We start from the raw sequence: 20,067 nt of genomic DNA, 5'->3' as shown, positions 1-20,067 counted from the left end.
TCATCATCGAAAGCAGACAGTCCTGACACGATCGGGTGCCATCCTTGCCAAAAACCGCGATGCAAAGTATGCCCCTACATGCGCACATGCCAACAGGTCACCAGCACTGGGTCCAACTTTTCCTTAAAAATTAAAGGCAATCTTGACTGCGATTCTAAGAACGTGATATACATGATAGAGTGTGCGCTATGTGAAATACAGTACATTGGTCAAACAGAAGGGCCTTTTAGACTGCGTTTTAACAACCATAAATCTCATGCTAGCACCTTGCCTCACTTGCCCATTTCAAGACACGTGCACCTCCCTGGCCACTCTTTTGAAAACCTACAGGTCACATTACTAGAATCTGGTTTCCGCACAAGTTATGATAGAGAAGCCCGTGAATCATTCCTCATCCATAAGTTCAACGCCGTCGCATCTGGTCTGGACGAAAACGTAGGAAAACTTAGTTGCCTATCTTTTCAACCTTGCTCAGCAAGTCACACTACATTGGCTGTATCCGTTGATTACGTAGTAGCTTTGTAACGTCTTTGTCATTTTTATTAGTATTTTATAGTTTTTTTTCTCTTGCTTTTACCGGTCGGACCACTCTTCATGTTATGTGCTTTATCTTTTATGCGTTTCATCTTTTACTTGTAAACAACGTGCTCGCGCATGGTAGCATTATCTTTTTACTCGTAGATTAGGTGCCCTTCATATTGTGTGACTTGCATACATATATATATATATATATATATATATATATATATATATATATATATATATATATATATATATATGCCAATATATCGCCTTTCATGCCGGTTTTCACATGTGTATCTTACGGATATGCACATGTATATAAACAGCACTCGTGCCATAAAATGTATTCTGATGAAGGCCGGACCCACGGCCGAAACGTTAATGAAATAACTTCGTACGTGCGTCTTCTTTCCTATACGAATAATCTTTCCCGGACCAAGCATCACTTTTGTTTTTGGCATATATATATATATATATATATATATATATATATATATATATATATATATATATATATATATATATATATATATATAGGGGAAAGAAGTGTATACCTAAGGGCTCGTTTTTCCGTGTTTTTAACACAATAATAATGAGATATAACAGACAGTAATGCCAAGGAATGTACAGGGGAAGTTATTAACATTAATGGAATGTAAATAAGAAGAAAGAAAAGTGGATGAAAAAATTACCAACTGTAAGCAGGAATCGAACCTACGACCTTCGAATTACGCGTTCGATGCTCGAACGCGTAATTCGTATTACGCGTTCGAGAGCATCGAACGCGTAATTCGAAGGTCGTAGGTTCGATTCCTGCTTACAGTTGGTAATTTTTTCATCCACTTTTCTTTCTTCTTACTTACATTCCAATAATGTTAATAACTTCCCCTGTACATTCCTTTGCATTACTGTCTGTTATATCTCATTATATATATATATATATATATATATATATATATATATATATATATATATATATATATATATATATATATATATATATATATATATATATATATATATATATTTCTACTTTAGAAGCTCGGAGAAAGTTCAGTCGTCTTTCCTTTCTTTACAATTGTTTGTGTGGTATTGTAAAAATTGATCTCCCTGACTGTGTTAAACCGCTCTCAGTACGACGTACTCGTCATGGTCATGAACATGCTCTAACCCCAATTTTTGCCCGATCAAATGCTTTTAAATATAGTTTTTTTTCCTAGAACTGTCGATGACAGGAATTGTTTGCCGTGTGACATCTTTCATTCTAATGAATTTCTTGGTGACCTTGAGCGTCACCTTCTTTCTTAACCTTTTGTTTCTTTTGCATTGTTGTCTGTTGTTTTCTACAATTACGTTTTGATGTATCCACTCCTGCTTGGGCCAGCACATTGGCCTGCAGTATTGTGAAATCAATAAATAAATAAACAAATATATATATATATATATATATATATATATATATATATATATACATCAGGCACGATGCAACGACCGTTGTATTCTTGAACACAGGCTTGCGAGCCATGGGCAACGCAAACCGCGTCTAACAATGATGATGATTACAATGTTTTCTGGGTGTACAGATGAAGATAACGAAGCGTGAAGCGAATAGTCAGCGCTCACACTACTTGTCCTCCTTTCGCAAGAGAAGGCAGCAAGTTAGAGAGGGTGGGACACATGAGTCGAGATACATGAGCGATCTCGGCCCTGCGGTGACGAAGATCAGGAGCCGTACGGACAGTAGTGACGCGATAGCACACATTAGATGTTTGTTACAGCAAGATGTATGAACCGAGATACCAGTGAAGGAATTTTTCACTGAGTCCAAGTGCACGAGCAGGTGTCCACAGAAGGACTTCATCGCCGGGGTAAAACGTAACAACCCGTCGTTTCGCATCAATACCGACTTTTCTCTTGTCCTGAAGTGGTGTTGGCGCGGGCAATTTTACACAAACAGGCGACGCGTGCAGCGAACTCTTCTGGTAGAGACGAAGATGAAGCAGGACGTGAACAAAAAGGTGGTGTCCAGAACGAAAGTCGCTGAACGGCCATACACAAGGAAAAATGAGCTGTAATTCGTCGTACGTTGTATATCAGTATTTTATGCGAGCGTGACGATGGGAAGTAGAATGTTCCAGTTTTTGTGATTTTTTTAATATACATGGAGATCATTTCGGAAAACGTTCAGTGAAAACGCTCTGTCAGACCATTCGTTTGCGGATGGTAGGCTGATGTGGTTTTGTTGATGGTGTTCGATGCATAAGGGTACTGCACCGAAAACAGACGGAAACATGAAGGAGCAAAAAGGCACAGACAAACGCTGACTATAAACTAAAGCTTTATTGCAATACTAGGCAATATATATAGTAAATAATAAAAAGCCAGGAAGAGCAAAGGGGAGAAGAAAAAAGCACGAGGGGCCAAATCAACAAAACAGGGCAACATCAGGAAAGCATGCACGTCAAGCAAACCTAGATAGGTCAACTTCTCGTCATGTATGGTCGCAGAGGGAACATTGACGCACGACTCAGACATCTTGCGATTATGCGCAGCCTCAATAAGCTCGCGCACGTGATCTTCACGCACAAATCCCGCACAAAGTGGCAAAAGTACGAGGCTAAGCCAAACAAGCTGTGAAGGTCTTTGGATGCATGTCGTTGGTGAAGGAAATGGAAGTACCGCAGCGACCTTGTCGGGTTTGGGCTGAATTCAAAGTTTACTGAGGACATGACCTACAGCCAACATTTCTTAGTGTTGAGCTGGAGGCAAGTCTTAGCTAGACTCGTTAGAACTTCGTCTAGTAGTTCCAGATGCTGTGAGAAGCTGGACAAAAAGATGATGACGTCATCCACATAGCAAAGACAGGTCTTCCATTTTTATCCTCGCAGCACCATATCTATCATGCGTTCAAATGTGACAGGGCCATATAGGCCAAAAGGCATTACATCGAATGCGACAAGTTCATGAGGTCAGCAGTCTTCTCTTTATCGCACTCATGCATAGGGATCTGCCAATAACCACAGCGTAATTGAAGACTGGAAAAGTACTCGGCACTTTGTAATTTATCAAGAGCGTCAACGATCCGAGGGGTTGGATAAACGTCCTTATGAGTAATCTTGTTCAGCGTTGTATAGTAGACGCAGAATCGCACTGAGCCATCTTTCTTTTTCACTAGTACAACAGGGAAATACCATGGGCTTGCTGAAGGCTTGATAACGTTGCGTGCGAACATGTCATTAGCTCGTTCATCTATAGTCTTTGTAGAGAAGATGATACACGGTAAGAGCGGTGATGAACGATACGGGATCCGACTGTGTCGATGCGATGAGGGGCCACGGTTGTTTGCCCAAGGCCATTGGAATAAACGTCGAAGCAAATTTTGTGTTTCACTATTCTGGTGAGCAAGGCATCAGTCTCGGTCAGATTAAGATTTGTGCTCACAGTGGTTTTTATGGCAAGAAATGTACATCCTGTGGGTAGACAATGTGGCGAGGAGGTGCCAGGTAAAACAATGACGACGGATACTGGTGCTTCCTCAAGAATGCTGGCAACAATAGTCCCCTCCGGTACCAGTAGTGGTTCACGTGTCGTGTTGTAGGCAGTAATGCTTGCATAATCACCGGAGAAACACACTAAGCAAGAGGAAGTGGCGATTCTGCGAGGAATGCAGCGCTGGCAAAAGATAGCCACTGTGTCAATGTCTTTATTGTCTCGTGATCTGATCGTAAGAACGCGCTCTTTACAAGAAGGCAGGTAAAAATCCGCAGCTGTAACAAGATAAGGCGACGAAAAATTGGACGAAGAAGAACGGTTAGTGTCCGCAAGACGAATAAGAGGTTGACCACACGAAACGACAGCTGACGCAGCCGATAGAAAATCCCAGCCTAAGATGATCTGATGAGCGCACGAAGAAAGCACAGCCAGCTTTACATGATGACGGGTTCCGTCCATGAGCACGCGAGCAGTTCACTGTCCGGTAGGGCAAATAAAATTGTCATTAGCACCTCAATAACATAAAACCAACATAAGGAGTCAGCACTTTCCATATATCAAACACCATTCGCGGTGAATGACCGAAATGGCAGAGCCAGTGTCAATTAGAGCGTCAACAGAAACACCTTCAACACAAACAGGCAGTAGATTTGCTGGGCGAGATGGAGGAACCGTTGCGTTTCAATAACGGGCAGTTTTCCCTCTAGAAACTGCAGCCTCTAGTTTTCCGGGTAGCTGTCCAGAAAGGTTGGAACAGGACGTAAGGGTGACGATATGGTGACAGCGAACGGTGCACTCTGAGGCAAAATGGTGTTAACATGGTGCATGGTTCGACCTTTTGGAGACTAATGGGGCTGCCACTACCTTTAATCTCTCTAAGGACTAACGGCACCGGGTCTAACAGTTAGTCCCCACAGATGAGCTCAAGAAACTAACACTTAGTCCTCGCATTTACACCTTAGTGAGCAACCGTTAGTCCCACAGTTCACCGCAAAGGACTAACAATTAGCCCTCACCCTTGAACCTTATAGGGCAACTGTAAAGCCCCACAATTACACTTTACCGGGTAACCGTTAGTCTTCACAGTGGCACCTCGCCGCACGAACGGTTTATCCACTCAAATACTCCGATCGGATGAACTCTTTATCCCCAGCTCAAACATTGTTTATTTATTTTCCGCCAGGTCTAACTTTTTTCACCTGTTTTCTGCGCAGTGCGCAACAAATAACGCAGAAAATAACACGCGAAAAAGTAGTTCGCCACCTGTGTGTAACTGCTTTCGCAGTCACAGGAACAACAATAGAAAAACGTGAGACATTAAAATCTTTTATTTTTCTACATACGCATTAGGTTCCCCATTATTTTAACTGCATTCATGGTAAAGTGTTCAAGTCCAGTCTCGTTCTCACATCTTGTTCATTCCTTGTGGAGCTCCTCCGATGGAAGCGATAGATGACACGCATTGCAGACGCCAGCGCACGCAGCCTCCTGCCTGTTGTGTTCCCAGGGCTGTACGTACAATAAGATAGTAAACATAGTTAGGTTCACGTGACAGAAGATGAGGATTCACGCATATGACAAGTACGTGCAAGTGAATATAAAACACGCGTGTAAAGTATGACACACAAATAACTTTAGCTCCACATCTCGTGCAGCCTTTCGAGGCTGCTCGGATGAAAGAGATAAATGACAGGCATTGCAGCCGCCAGCGAAACAGTCTTCAGCACGGTGTGTGCCCACGGCTGCACAATAAGTACGTAAAACAGTGAGTCACACGTGACAGAGGATGAATACGAATACATTTGAGAAATACGCGCAAGGTGAAATAAAAACATACGTAAGATGTGACGTGCTAATAATTTCACCGTGATGTCACACATCGTCAAAGACTCATTTTGATCCCCGTAACGCAATAGCTTAGGAGTGGCAGCCGCAGCCACAACTCCGTCAACCACCGTGCCGCCAACAAGTCGGCGAGTCCTAAGCGAGCGACGTCGTTCAGCTCAGGCAAGCGAACGCGAGACCAAACATGGCGCTGCACGCGGAGTGTCTCCCGCCAGCGAACTTCGAACAGGAGAGCGAGCGTACGCGCTCGGAGTGCTCAACCGCGGCCGCCTGAGTTCGGTGATCTAGGAATTACGACATGGTGCTTGTGTGTACGTTTGGATGAGCGTGGGCTGCTGCTTTTACGTTTCGCCGCACCCATGAAGTCTGCAACAAGTCTCGATACGTCACCACGCCACGTTGTATATCTCTGGTTTCAAGAGAGTAACGACCAACACACGACAGCAACAGTTCTGAAGGCCAACATGGCGGCCGATAAGACAGCAGGCCTATCGGATATATGATTCAGTTCGACTCAAGGCAGAAATTAGCGCCGGATTCTTTCGCAAGTAGGTTGTCATTCTTTATTCTACTGGACTTGTCGCGTGTGCGATATGGATCGCGCTTGCCGGCAACGGGCTCGGTCGTGTTGTATATCGCACGCACGAAATGCATCGCGAAGGTCAGCTTCGGCGTCTGCAGTTCACCTGTGCTTTGCGACTGCCTGGAAATTGGCCGCCATTGCCGTCGGCCTCCCGTACTCTCACTCATCGAGTGCTCACCTGTTTTCGCCACCACGATGAGCTCCATGCTGACGATTTTGGGCTGAGACCACATCGCTGTGTTGGGAGTCGTCGAAAACATGTTGCGGGCTCTCGTAAAAAGCTTGGTTGTAGTATGTCGCGCGCTGTAAGTGCACCAGCATGGGCTAGCAGGCCTTTCGCTAGCGTCAGAACTCACTCAAAATTCGTCATTACAGTTGGCTTTCCCGTCAGTCGGTCGCAAGCAGCTCGATGCAGTCCGTTGGCTGCAGCGGCAGACTCGCGGTTGCCCGCTGCACTCGCTCGAGTTTGTGGTAAAGGGCCGCATTACCGTCGATTTCTTCGGCGCTAGCTCCAAACAAGCTCGGCACTGTTCGTGGCGGCAGCCAAGCGTACGCTCGCTTTCCTGTTCGAAGTTCGCTGGCGGCAGACACTCCGTGTGCAGCGCCGTGTTTGGTCTCGCGCTCGCTTGCTCGAGCTGAACGACGTCGTTCGCTTAGGAATCACCGACTTTTTAGCGGCACGGTGTTTCGCGGAGTTTTGACTGCGGCCGCCACTCCTCAACTGTTGCGCTACGGGGATTGAAATGAGTCTTTGACGATGTGCGACATCACGGTGAAATTATTATCATGTCATATCTCACATATGTTTTTATTTCACCTTGCACGTATATGTCATATGTATTTGTATTCATCCTCTGTCACGTGTGACTCACTATTTTACATACTTATTGTGCAGCCGTGGGCACACACCGTGCTCAAGACTGTGCGCTGGCGTCTGCGATGCCCGTTATCCACCTCTTTTGTCAGAGCATCTTCAGAAGGACGGTGGGAGATGTAGAGGTAAAGTGATTTGTGTGTGATATTTCAACGCTTGTTTTTATATTAACGTGCACATACTTGTCATATGCGTGCACCCTCATCTTCTGTGACGTGTGCCTAACTATTTTTACTATCTTATTGTACGTGCACCCATGGGAACACAACAGGCCTAAGGCTACGTGCGCTGATGTCTGCAATGCCTGTCATCTATCGCTTCTAGCGGAGGAGCTCCCCAAGGAGCGAACAAAATTTGGCAACGAGAGTGGTTTTGTACACTTCACCATAAATTCACTTAAAAGAATGGGGAAACTTCGTGGGTATGTAGAAAAATAAAAGATTTCGATGTCTCCTTTTTTGTCTTTCGTTGTTGCAGTTACTGTGAAAGCAGTTACACATAGGTGGCTAACTACTTTTTCGCTTGCTATTTTCTGCGGAGTTCGTTGCTCAATGCGCAGAAAAACAGGCGAAAAAAGTGTTAGGCCTGGCGGAAAATAAACAAAAAACAATCTTTGAACTGAGGACAAAAAGTTCATCCGATTGAAGTATTTAAGTGGATCAACCGTTCGTCCGGCAAGGTGCAACTGTGAGGACTAACGGATGCCCGGTAAGGTGTAAATGTGGGGATTAACAGCTGTTCCATAAGGTGCAAATGTGAGGACTAAGTTTTAGTACTTTGGGAAAACTGTGGGACTAACGGTTACTCACCAAGGTGTGAATGTGAGAACTAAATGTTAGTCCCTTGAGGGGACTAACTGTTAGACCGCGTACCGTTAGTCTCTAAAAGGATTAATGCTTGTGGCAGCCTCATTGGTGCCCAAAAGGACGAACCACGCACCCTTTTAACACCCTTTTGTCTTACAAGGTATGTTAGTGTAGAGGGAGGTGACGTCCATTGTCACCAGAAGCGAAACATCAGGCACGATTAGGTATGATATTCCATTAAAAAATCGTTGGTATCCTCAACAAAGGAAACGAACGAGGGCGGAAGAAATTTTATCACACTCTCAGCGTAACGAGATATGTTTTAAGTTACTGTTCCGATGCCCGAAACAAACAATAGGACGGCCTGGATTTCCTGACTTGTGTATCTTTGGGAGCGGGTAAAATCTTCCGGCAACAGTGCTAAGCGGAATAAGGTGGCGGGCTGTCTTATAGTCGACCCTTTTCTTTATTAACAATGCTTTATTGGTGTCTTTTATGATGAAAAGAAAATCAGTAGTAAAATCAGCGGGCAATCGTTTGTAAAACGCAGTGTCAGATAACTGTCGTACGGCCCCTTTATGTAACTTTCTTTGCCCATTATCACATTCGAGCCGCCCTTGTCTACTGGTTTTATGATAATATCATCACGTGCATTCAAGCTTCTAAGAATGTCAAATTCAATGGCAGAAAGATTTTTTTCGGAACGGCTACGCATTTTGTAAGCGCTGAGCAGGTCACGCGAGACAGCTTTGATGTAAAGGTCTAGGCATTTATCCCTTAGCGAGGCGAGCGTCCATTGTGTCGTGGACGGTACAGCCGCGCGAGCTCTCTTGTTCCTAGCATGGTCGTCAAAATACTCTTTTAGCCTGATATTCCGAGCAAAATTATCTATATTCTTCATCAACTGAAATTCCTCAAACCCACCATAATATGGACGAAAATTCAGTTCAGGTCCTTTGAAAGAATTGGAGATAAGCCAACAGGATGTCAATATAGTCAATCTTTCTGACATTACCATCTTCCCTGCAAAGGAAAAGGAAGGAAAGTTTATATATATATATATATAAATATATATATATATATATATATATATATATATATATATATATATATAGTCCAGTAGATCCTGCGTGAGCGGTCACAACGTGGTTTATTTCGACTTTTCGGCCTAGAGTCTGGCCATCATCAGGATTAAAGGTACAGTTTGTTGGTGCTCAGCTTTATACAATCTCAAATCAGAGGGAAAGGAAAGAGGAAAAAGACAGAAAAAAAGAAAAAAGAAGAAGAAAGAAAAAAGAGAAAAAAATATAAGGTGGACTCCCCTCGGGCACCCCCCTTCCACTTCCACTTCATCTCTATCCCCTTTCTCCCCTTCACCTTTCTGATATCAGTGGTCTGTGTATGCATCCTTTCACTAACGCATTCTTCCCGACCAGACGGCGCCTCCTGGCACTGGCGGTTCAGTGTGGGGCAAAAAAGAGCTTTTTTAGGAAGTTCTAAGCCTTTAACTACTCGGAGCCCTGTCAACATTTTGTCGTAGAAAGAGAGGTAACGCGTATTGGGGTAGAGGCTGGTAAGCGGGCATGTTAGGAAGTTTTAAGCCTTTAACTACTCGGGGTCCCGTCAACATTTCGTCGTAGAAAGAGGGGTTCCGCGTATTGCGGCAGAGGCTGGTAAGCGGGCGCAATGCGAATTCCTTGCCCGATTCTGAATTACGCATGCAGTGGGGGCCTCCCGGCTGTGCACATGGTTGCTGTTGGGCATGGCACACTTGATTGGGTAGTAAAATAAAGCAGAAAACAGACGACAGCTGCACTTAGGAAGAGTAGTTACACTTGGAATTGTTTTGAGTTGTCGCCCCGCCGCGGTAGTCTAGTGGCTAAGGTACTCGGCTGCTGACCCGCAGGGCGCGGGTTCGATTCCCGGCTGCGGCGGCTGCAGTTCCGATGGAGGCGGAAATGTTGTAGGCTCGTGTACTCAGATTTGGGTGCACGTTAAAGAACCCCAGGTGGTCTAAATTTCCGGAGCCCTCCACTACGGCGTCTCTCATAATCAAATGGTGGTTTTGGGACGTTAAACCCCATAAAATCAATCAATCAAATGTTTTGAGTTGTCCAGTGCCCTTCGCAGCTGCAGTGCCGTGAACTCAGTTACTATTTTCATTATTGCCGTTATTGTTTTCTAATGCTTTATTTGCTGCAAGTGTTCCAGGATTCTCATTTATTCCTCTATCGAGGGTGTTAAATCGGTGGATAAGGTATGACTCTCGTTGTTCACGTTCTCGATTTGATTTAAATCCCGTCTCTAAGAGTGTTACTGATAGTTTGTCGAATGCATGGTCGGGAAGATTGAGATGTTTTGATAGAGGTAGACTTGGGGCTGACTTTGCATGGGCTCTGTGATTATTGAAGCGAATCCTAAATGGTGTTTCTGTTTGTCTGATGTACTTCATACCACACACGTTGCATTCGAGTAGGTATACCACATTAGAGGAATCGCATGTTAGGTTTCCTCGTATGTTAATCTAAAACTTGGATTGTGTGCTAGTTGCTTTGTGTGTTTCTCACATCACCTTGCATACAAGACATCGTGGCTTTAAACAAGGTCGGCATGAATTATTGATGGGTGATTTGTTAATTTGAGAGTGGACAAGTGTGTCTTTGCGGTTACGTGGTCGTCGGTAAACGACGCCTGGAGCGGATGGAAATGCGCGTTTCAGATGTTCACTTTGTTCCAGAAGGTTGTAATGTCGTTTAAGGATTTTGTTTACATTGGGGAAGTTTGTGCTGTAAGTCAAGCAGAGGTTTGTTCGTTGTGGGTCTTCTTACGGTGGTCGCTTCATAAGTAAGTCTTCACGCTTTAGTTTTCTCACTTTTTGAACAGCATCATTAATTACATGTGGGGGTATTTTTGTTTCTCAAGCATAAGTTTTAGCCTCTGTGAGCTCGTGTCAAAGTCAGCGTCCCTAGAGCAGATTAGCTTAAAACGGCGAGCCTGGCTGTATAGAATACTGTTTTTACCGTGGCTTGGGTGATCGCTTTGGTAAGGGAGGTATTGTTGTCGATCCATTGGTTTGCGATATATAGGGTTGTAGAGAGCTTCTCTTCTTCTATCGTTATGGTAACATCAAGAAAATTTACGGTTACTTTCGAGTATGTGTGTGTGAAGTGTATGTTCTGATGTACAGCATTGTAAGTGTCAATAAAGCTGAGAAGTTCGTCCTCGCTGTGGGTCCAAATAAGAAAGATGTCGTCTATGTATCTTTTGTATAACATTGGTTTCAAGGAACTTTGTGCAAGGAATTCAGGTTCTAGCTTTCCCATAAATATGTTGGCATAATTAGGTGCCATTTTGGTGCCCATAGCGGTCCCGCTTATTTGTCGAAAATACTCTTGGTTAAACTCGAATGAATTTAATTCGAAGACCATCCTCGTCAAAGTTGCAATGGCAGAGAAATCTGGGGTGTTAGATTGTCTTTGGTTTGTGTACATGTTTTGTAATGCAGCTATACCGTCATCGTGAAGAATATTTGTATACAATGAAGAGACATCAAGAGTAACCAAGTACGAGTTTTTCGGCACACACAGACCTGCAATGTCTCGAAGAAAACGTGTGGTGTCTTTTATGTACGATGCGAGGGTGCATGGAATGTGGCTTATCAGTTTTTCCACGTACCCCGATATGGGTTCAGTTATTGTACCAATGCCTGATATGATTGGTCGACCTGGGTTATCAGGTTTATGAATTTTTGGGAGGATGTTGAAGCGACCTGGACGAGGGTATGCTGCTCGCATCAGTTTGTGGTCAGTGTTGGTTATCTTTTCTGCATCCAACAGTTTCTTTAGTTCTGTTGATACGATACGTTTGTATTCGTCTGTCGGATCACCTGGGACGCGTTCGTAAAATCTTGAGTCGTCTAGTTGGCGGTATGCTTCTTGTAAGTAGTTGGTTGTATTAAGGACTACAATTGCTCCTCCTTTGTCAGCGGGTTTTATTGTCATGTCTGTCCTAGATGCCAAATTTCTCATACTTACTTTTTCAGATTTTGTCAAGTTTTCTTGGTTTCCTTTCTGTCTGTGGTATTCGTGTACTATATCTTTTTGTACTGCGGTGATATAAAGGTCCAAGCACTTGTCTCGATTACTGTTCGGTGTCCAATCATTTGATTTGCGACGGTGAATTTTTTCGTGGTTAGAAGGCCTGTCCAAGAAATATTCGCGCAACCTTAAGCTTCGAGCGAAGTTGTCGAGGTCTTGGAGCAAGTGGAATTCATCGAAAAATTTTGTGGTCGGGCAGAAGCTTTGTCCCTTAGATAACAGTTTTTCTTCGTCAGGTGACAAGCTCGCGTCCGATAAGTTTACAACCACAGTGTCACAGGGTGTGTTTCTAGATGGGTGCTCGTTTGTACCGTTAGTGGTTTCCTGGGTGGTGATGTTGTAGTGATAAGGAACTATATCAGGGAACGCGGGTTTGGGCACATGGTCTCTTTTGAGTTAATGAATTTTTGTGGTCATGATGGCTTGGTATTTATTTTGTTCAAATTCTGTTAATAAAGTGTTGTGGCGGAGAATGGTGTTGGTCATAGTGACCAGTTTCTTTACCTGCTTATCACTGTGAATAAGAGCAATTTCTGTTAATTTAAGAGATGCCTCAGGGAGGACATTTTTCCATGTTATTTGGTCGTGTTCATCTAGATTTGTAGCGGCTGGTGTGAGGGAGAGTGTCATACCCTTGGGGTCTATTCTAGCACGAAGGTACACTTGCAATGTTTATTTATGCATTTCATGTCTAATTCGTTTGTCAGCAAGTTCTCGTACTTTAGGAAAGTGGCACCGCAACTGGGAAGTGATGAGCTGGACTTACATTTCGGAAGTCAATCTTCTTTTGGGTGCGGGGATGGCACTGATGAGGTGCGCAGGTTGTAGTTATGTCCGGCAGGCCTTCGTTGTTGTAGGGAGGATTTCGGCGTTGGGCTCCCGGTGAGCGTGTTCGTAGGTAGTTCCGGGGTCCGCAATAGGGGGACGCGGTTTCGTAGTGCGGCAGGCTTCCCTTTGAGGAGTGGTGTAGTGGTGCTGTCGTGTAGTGCTTTTGGTCTCGACATCCGACATGGAGGGACGCGTGTTGGCTGTTCAGCAGACTTCCCCCCTATATATATATATATATATATATATATATATATATATATATATATATATATATATATATATATATATATATATATATATATATATATATATATATATATATATATATATATATATATATATATATATATATATAAGGAAAAAAAGTGTATACCTAAGGCTCGTTTTTCCGGGTTTTAACACAATAATAATGAGATCTGACAGACAGTAATGCCAAGGAATGTACAGGGGAAGTTATTAGAACCAACGGAATGTAAATAAGAAGAAAGAAAAGTGGAGGAAAAAATAACCAGCCGTGAGCAGTAATCGAACCTACGACCTTTGAATAACGCGTTCGATGCTCTATATATATCTATATATATATATTGCTCAAGGCAACTTATTTTTTCACCCACTTTTCTTTGTTACTTACATTACATTGGTTCTAATAACTTCCCTTATACATTCCTTAGCATAATTGTCTGTTAGATTTCATTATTATTGTGTCAAAACAAGGAAAAACGAGCCCTTAGGTGTACACTTCTTTCCCTTATACTTCCATATATATATATATATATATATATATATATATATATATATATATATATATATATATATATATATATATATATATATATATATATATATATTGTAATGTACTAGATGTACTAGACAGAGAACAAAAGACAACACCCGATACTGGGCCAGCAGTTCTTATTCTGTCTTCTTCTTCCTGTACCTTTCCTTGCCCGAGCTCCAGCGTCTTTCTTCGTCTTGACACTCGCGCGCAGAGCTGGCGGCAAAGTTTTTGCTGGGTGGGCTTGGCTGCATCGTGGTGGTCGTTCCAAACCACAATGCAACATGTAGTGACGGTCTGAAGAAGCGTCTCTGTTGGACACACTCGCTGCCTCAAGCCGGTTGGTGTACACCACGGTGCGCCTCTGCTTGAAGATCTGTCAGTGTGTATTCTGGTGGGCGGCATTGGCTGCCTCGCATAGGCCGCTCATGGCCACGGTGCGTCTTGCGTTGAAAGTAAGGCGATGATGTCTCTGGTGGATGCCATTGACTTTGTCGTGCCGGTTTTTGTGTCTTGCTTTCAAAGTCGGGCGACGATGGCTCTAGTGGACGCCATTGAGTCGTCTTCGCCCTGCAGGCCCGGAGCCCTGAGTTGCGAATACCGTTTCTGGCGGGCGGTATTAGCTGTGCCTGTGGGGTCTCTCTCGTGGACGCCAAAACTTGCCTTGCGGGCCTGTCAAACACTCTGGTGGGCGACCTTGGCTGTCTCGAGGCGGCCGCAGCAGCAGGCAATTCAGTTGGCGCAGTTTGGGGCACTGGTCTTCATTCGCGTCAGCGTTCTGGACAGGCTTCGATTCCCGGCCATCATGCTTTGACGCGGAAGCCTCTGCACTGCCATCTGCGATTCCTCTTCTTCTGCGGCCACAAGGAATTAAAATGGTCCTTGGTTGTTCTGTACCGCGGCGTTCATACAAGTTAACGCCACCATAGCTGCACATCATGCTGCAGACACCAGGGGCGTACGAAAGCCTCACCTCGCTGCTCTGTGCGAGCTGGTCACCGGCTGGGCGATCTATCTCCGATTCCTCCTCAACGCACACTGCCTCCTGGTGATCCGCATAGCATTCAGATGGTCTCAAAGTCATATTGCATTGCACGTGATCCCAAGTAGGGCTGTACGCCGAGAGGCCGGAAGTGCTGACGTTGGCTTCGCCTGCTTGCGGCGCATCACTACCGTCGGCCAAGGCGTGGTGGGCAGATGCGGATAAAACAGGCTTATAGTACATTAACCTGTCTTCGGCAGACATGGATTGATTGAGTGAAGCACTCTCAAAGTCGGCCAAGGACTGCCACGTAGTAGGCAAATCCCCCACCGCCTGATCGCTGAGTCTGCTCTCCTCGCTGGCATCACTGGGAACTGTTGGTATCGTAGACAGGTAAGGTGTGTCATGTCGTGACCCATCCGGCAGGACAAAGGTGAAAGACTCCACGTGCCCAGGAGGTGTCGAGTTGGAAGGCCGCAATGCCAATTGCTGAGGCTCGAGGGTGGTCTTGTTGCCTGTTGTCAGACTGGAGGACAACGAGGAGACATCAAGCTGCCACTCACTTGAGCTCGATATATGGTAGTGGGCGCGTTGACGAAGGGTCCAGCTACCCTGTCCCCTCTGTGTATCCCCCGACAAAAGAGGACACGGTGGCCGATGGCTGACACGAATTTGGTTCCGGTACCAGCGACGAGTCGGGAAGCTTATGTGGAGAATTCGAGTGCTCAGCTGGAGCCTCGAGATGGAACCCTTCTTGAACTCCATCCTCGGTACCGGTCAGGTTGGACTGGTTGGTAGAAGAGAGATCGGAGAGTGTCCGGCCGAAGGCAGCTATGAGCTTGGAGCTCCACTCCACCCAGGACTGCTGCTTGAAGCCTTCATACTGGTGCCGCGCCGCTGCACCTTCCCGAAGACGGTCTACAGCCGCGGTCCATTTCTGAGATTCCGTCCAGGCCTCGCGCATTGCTACCACGTTCATGGTGTCCACCTATCTGTCGGCGTCTTCCTCTGCTTCTTCCAGCTAGCTCCTCGCACCCAGAACCCCGATTCCGCTGCTCTTAGTCATCAGTGCTCATCCCACTCGGCCATGACTGCGAGTGCATGGAGCTGCCGACACTGCTTCATGTGGGCGCCGTTGCTGCATCGTGGTGGTCGGACTCTTCCACGCTTGAAGCTTGTCTGAAAATATTTTTGAGCGAAATCCAGTGGCCGACATTGAATGCGTCACCGTGGTCGTTCGAAATGTTGGTTAGGAGGCCGAGGTTCGCTGAGGTTTGGCGTAAACTTTGGCCGATATCGACTCGGCGTTACGACTTTGTGTTGCGGTGGTCTGTAACCTTGGCATGTTGCGACGTTTCCAGTGCGTTTTCCGACTGGCGGAATAAGTTCTGTCGCTGCGGTTGATCTTGTCCGAGGTTCAACGCGTTCGGAAGACTTGGTGAAAACAGTTCTGGCGGGTGGCATTGACTTCCTCGCCTGGGCCGGACCCGTCTAGGCTGTGACTTGGCACGCTGAGGCTGTATTTGTTGCCTTGGTCGGCCACAGTGTCGTTGTTGACGTTGGGCATTGGCATTCGCTCGCACCTTGGTCGATGAAGACTCGGGGATATGAAACTGGTTGTACCTCGGCGGTCTGTCTTTACGATGCAGTAACATGGTGTAGAGATTTGGTGGGCGACAGTGGGTGTGTTGGAGCAGTCGTTGCTTGCCGAGTAGACATTAATGTCGTCTGAGTGGCGTGGCGTGTTTTTGATGCGCATTTGAATGCCGAGCCGGAAAATTCTTGCGCAAAAGATGGTGAGTGTGAGCCCTCACAGGCCACTGGACACAATCATGATGCGACGTGCCCGCAGCTTCCTTGCTGTTATCGCTCTTGTTTTGACCGAGCTGGTCATGGCCTGAACAATCAGGGGTGATTTCTATGGTGACGACTTCAAGGGGGTCTGCGCGACGTTCACGTTGTACGTTAGGAGTCAGAATGGCGTGCTTGTCTTCATGGGCAAGATCGTACATCTTGTTGCCAGAAAGGCCGATGCTGGCTCTCTCTGTCTGGACGGCATCGATGTAGCTCACACACTCGGCCACTGACTGCAGATGTGGTACACACTGGTCCAAGATTGTCTCCTTGCTATCCACGGTTGTCTCCGACAGCTCTATCTTGGAAATGGCATTGGTTGCTGGCACGGAAGTTCGTGAGATGGGTCCTGGTGTGGATCGTGGCATCGGAAGAGTGATGCCTGCCTTGGAGACTGTTTCAGTGTACCCTGCGGAGCGTTCAGCCAAGAGGTCATCAAAGCTCATGCTCGGTACAGATGCACATTCGGGATGGTTCAGTGTGGGTATGTCGTGTTTAGGGACGTCCTTCACGATGCCCGTCTTCGATAGTGGTCTTTGGCTGAGCTGAACTTGAATTGGACGATGGCAGAGTCCGAAAGCTCGAGTGAACGGCAACGCATGACTGCAACCTGGAGGCGGAAACCCTCCAGCGCCTTATCCTCGGTAGTCGTCAGGTTAAACTGCGTGGTGAAAGGAAGATCGGAGAGTGTCAGGCCGAAGGCAGCTATGAGCTTGGAGCTCCACTCCACCCAGGACTGCTGCTTGAAGCCTTCATACCGGTGCCGCGCCGCTGCACCTTCCCGAAGACGGTCTACAGCCGCGGTCCATTTCTGAGATTCCGTCCAGGCCTCGCGCATTGCTATCGCATTGACGGTTGTGACCCAGCTGTCGGCGTCGTTTCGGATCCCGTGGAATTTCAGTAGTTCGCAGACGGCGGCTGATTGTGAGGTGGCAGGTGGCAACGCAGAGGTCACCGACGCGAAACAGTCGAGCAGGTGTGAGAGCTCGATGAGAGAAGACCGAAGCTCCCTGTGTTGCTCCGGTTTGCTTGCCTCAAGATCGTGTGAGGCAGCTACATCCAACACTGTGGTAATGTCACACAATGCTCGCAACATTAAAGGAGCTCGCTCACAGATGGATGCTGTAACAATACTTTTTTGCAGACTAGTTGGTTTAAACTTGAAGGCTTAGCCTTCAAGTCAATTAGATTGATATTCATAATTTTCATTACGTCCAGATCAGCGGCATGTCAAAGGGAACTCGAATAGGCTCTAATTATGCTAACATTTTCATGGACACTCTAAAGAATGATTATCTGTGCAGGATGCTGAGGATGATTCATGACGAAATGCTTGATATTCATTCTCCAGTTTGTCACAACAATTAAGATTTGAGAGAATTGCTGAAACATGAAAAGAAACATAGAGAAACCATGCCGACGCAGACACCTGCTGGGTGAATAGATTGGATGAATTGATATGGCTGTAACCTTTAGATCGAGCAGTGGCGTGAGCCACCGCACGATGTAAATTTTGACCACGTTCTAACACGCTGATTTCACGTATGAAAACCCGATAATGTGGCGGGGGGGATAGCTGTCGTGGTAGCTCTGTGGTAGAGCATCGAACGCGTTATTCGAAGGTCGCAGGTTCGGATCCTGCTTACGGCAAGTTATCTTTTCAGCCACTTTTCTTTCTTATTTACATTAAAATTTGGTCTAATATCTTCCCTTATACTTTCCTTGGCATTATTGTCTGTTAGATCTCATATATAAATATATAATTTGTGTATATGTGTGTGTGCGACAAACAGAAAAAAAAATTCAGCATTTTACGAAGCAACAATTTTCGCACATACGAAGAACAAGGCAGAATGGCAGATTCATTAGCCACGCTCGCCGTTTGACAAATACGCATGCTTCTTATCCAGAAGAATAATGGATGGTTCGCTCGCGCGGTTGTCAGGTTCCCGCGCCATTTTCTGTTCTGTTCTTCGATGATTATCCGGCTACGGTGTTCTTTGTGCGCACGCATTATAGCTGCGTTTACGAACTGTGCATGACAAGCACACTTTATGAGCCAAGAAATCCCCAGAGCGAAGTTTTGTGTCAGACTTTCGTACCGTAAACGCTCGTGGTAGCGCATGTGTGAGCCAGCCGTCGATTAACTTTCATTATGATGAACTCGCAAGTCTTGGCATATATCTTTCAGGTATACCACCACACGTGCCAGTTCGCACGTCGAATGGGCGGGTCCAGATAAGTTTTTATATCTTCTCTATCTTAAGTTGTTTCTAGGCGTCCGCGGTGTCCTGCATTTCTTCTTGTGCCTGTGTTTACACATTCTGTAATTTTCTGAGAGGACTCGATCAACGCGGCCGTGTTGCGCTAAGTCGGAGCACGTGCCGCCTGTCTCGAAGGTCACGTGCTCTATTCAACGTGGCGCCGGCGCATCCTCTGTCAGCGAACAATTCAGACGGAGAGCTGCTGTTTCGAAAAAGATCTAATGTTCAGCGCGATCAAGGTTTTTTGGAGAGTTCCCGTCGTGAAATGTCGTGAACGCCCCCGAGTTCAAGAAAGTTTTACGTAAGGAAGCACACGCCACCGGTGATAAGAATGCGCAACAATAATATAAAGCTGCACATGCAAAGAAATATCTCGAAATTTCACCAAAATTATCTTCCAAAAAGCGGCCACACATGACACGCCATCATTAGCTGGTGCAGCGCATAAAAGAAATGTACTAACAGTCGCGATCTGGCATTGTCCGGCCTTGTTTTCGCATTATACTGGCAAGCTTCATTGCGGCAAGACATAAGCACAGAAGACGAGCACTCTTTTGCCCTCTCAGTCATTTTGTAGCCATATTTATTTCCAGTAACTTAGAGAAATGTGAACTGAAGCTGGCACGCGGTGCAGATCGGTAGTCTTTGTGTTCACTTCTTCAGCGGTATGCGTAAGAGCTGGACCATGCATAACTGTGGAGACGCAATAGATTCGGGGGTCTTTTGGTAACCCGCAGGTGGCCATTCTACTGTTACTGTCCCGGTCACTGGTCTACTGGCTGTGGTGGTGGCGCGTGGATCCTGACAATGCAGCCATACCTTTTATCACGGCGGCTGGCGACTTCACCGGCACGGGTCTGCTGACCGTCGCCTTCTTCGCCTTGGAGTACGTCGGAGACCCTACCGTCAATGGTTGAGAGCCCGTTGGTCGGACTGAATGGCGTCACACACCGCTTGCACTTGCTGCGTGCTACTACATAACACCGGCCACTTTTTTGGACAGTTTTAAAGGGCATACTATCTTGGTGAAGAGTCCGCCTCAAATGTTGTCGATTCCTGCACCTAAAATACGTTGCATTATTAGCAGTACATTAGAAATGCGTAAAACAGAGTCTCAATTGCTCTTGTATTTACTCGTACTACCT

General features: G+C 45.8%; 1 protein-coding gene across 8 annotated transcripts in view; it reads left to right on the top strand.

The window, feature by feature from the left end:
- Nucleotides 1–20,067, top strand: part of LOC119173523 (solute carrier family 41 member 3) — an 880,209-nt gene that overhangs the window by 837,577 nt on the left and 22,565 nt on the right. For 6 of the 8 annotated variants that reach the window (XM_075896486.1, XM_075896484.1, XM_075896483.1 and 3 more), the window contains one exon: nt 19,660–19,808. The exons of the other annotated variants lie outside the window; for them this stretch is intronic. In XM_075896486.1, the coding sequence (XP_075752601.1) occupies nt 19,660–19,808 (149 nt within the window). The remainder of the gene's footprint in view (nt 1–19,659; nt 19,809–20,067) is intronic. 8 annotated transcript variants of the gene reach the window in all.

Source organism: Rhipicephalus microplus, chromosome 5, assembly GCF_043290135.1.
Source record: "Rhipicephalus microplus isolate Deutch F79 chromosome 5, USDA_Rmic, whole genome shotgun sequence".
NCBI classification, from domain to species: domain Eukaryota; kingdom Metazoa; phylum Arthropoda; class Arachnida; order Ixodida; family Ixodidae; genus Rhipicephalus; species Rhipicephalus microplus.
The sequence above is the reverse complement of the archived record's forward strand: the minus strand, read 5'-3'. Positions and strand labels throughout refer to the sequence as shown.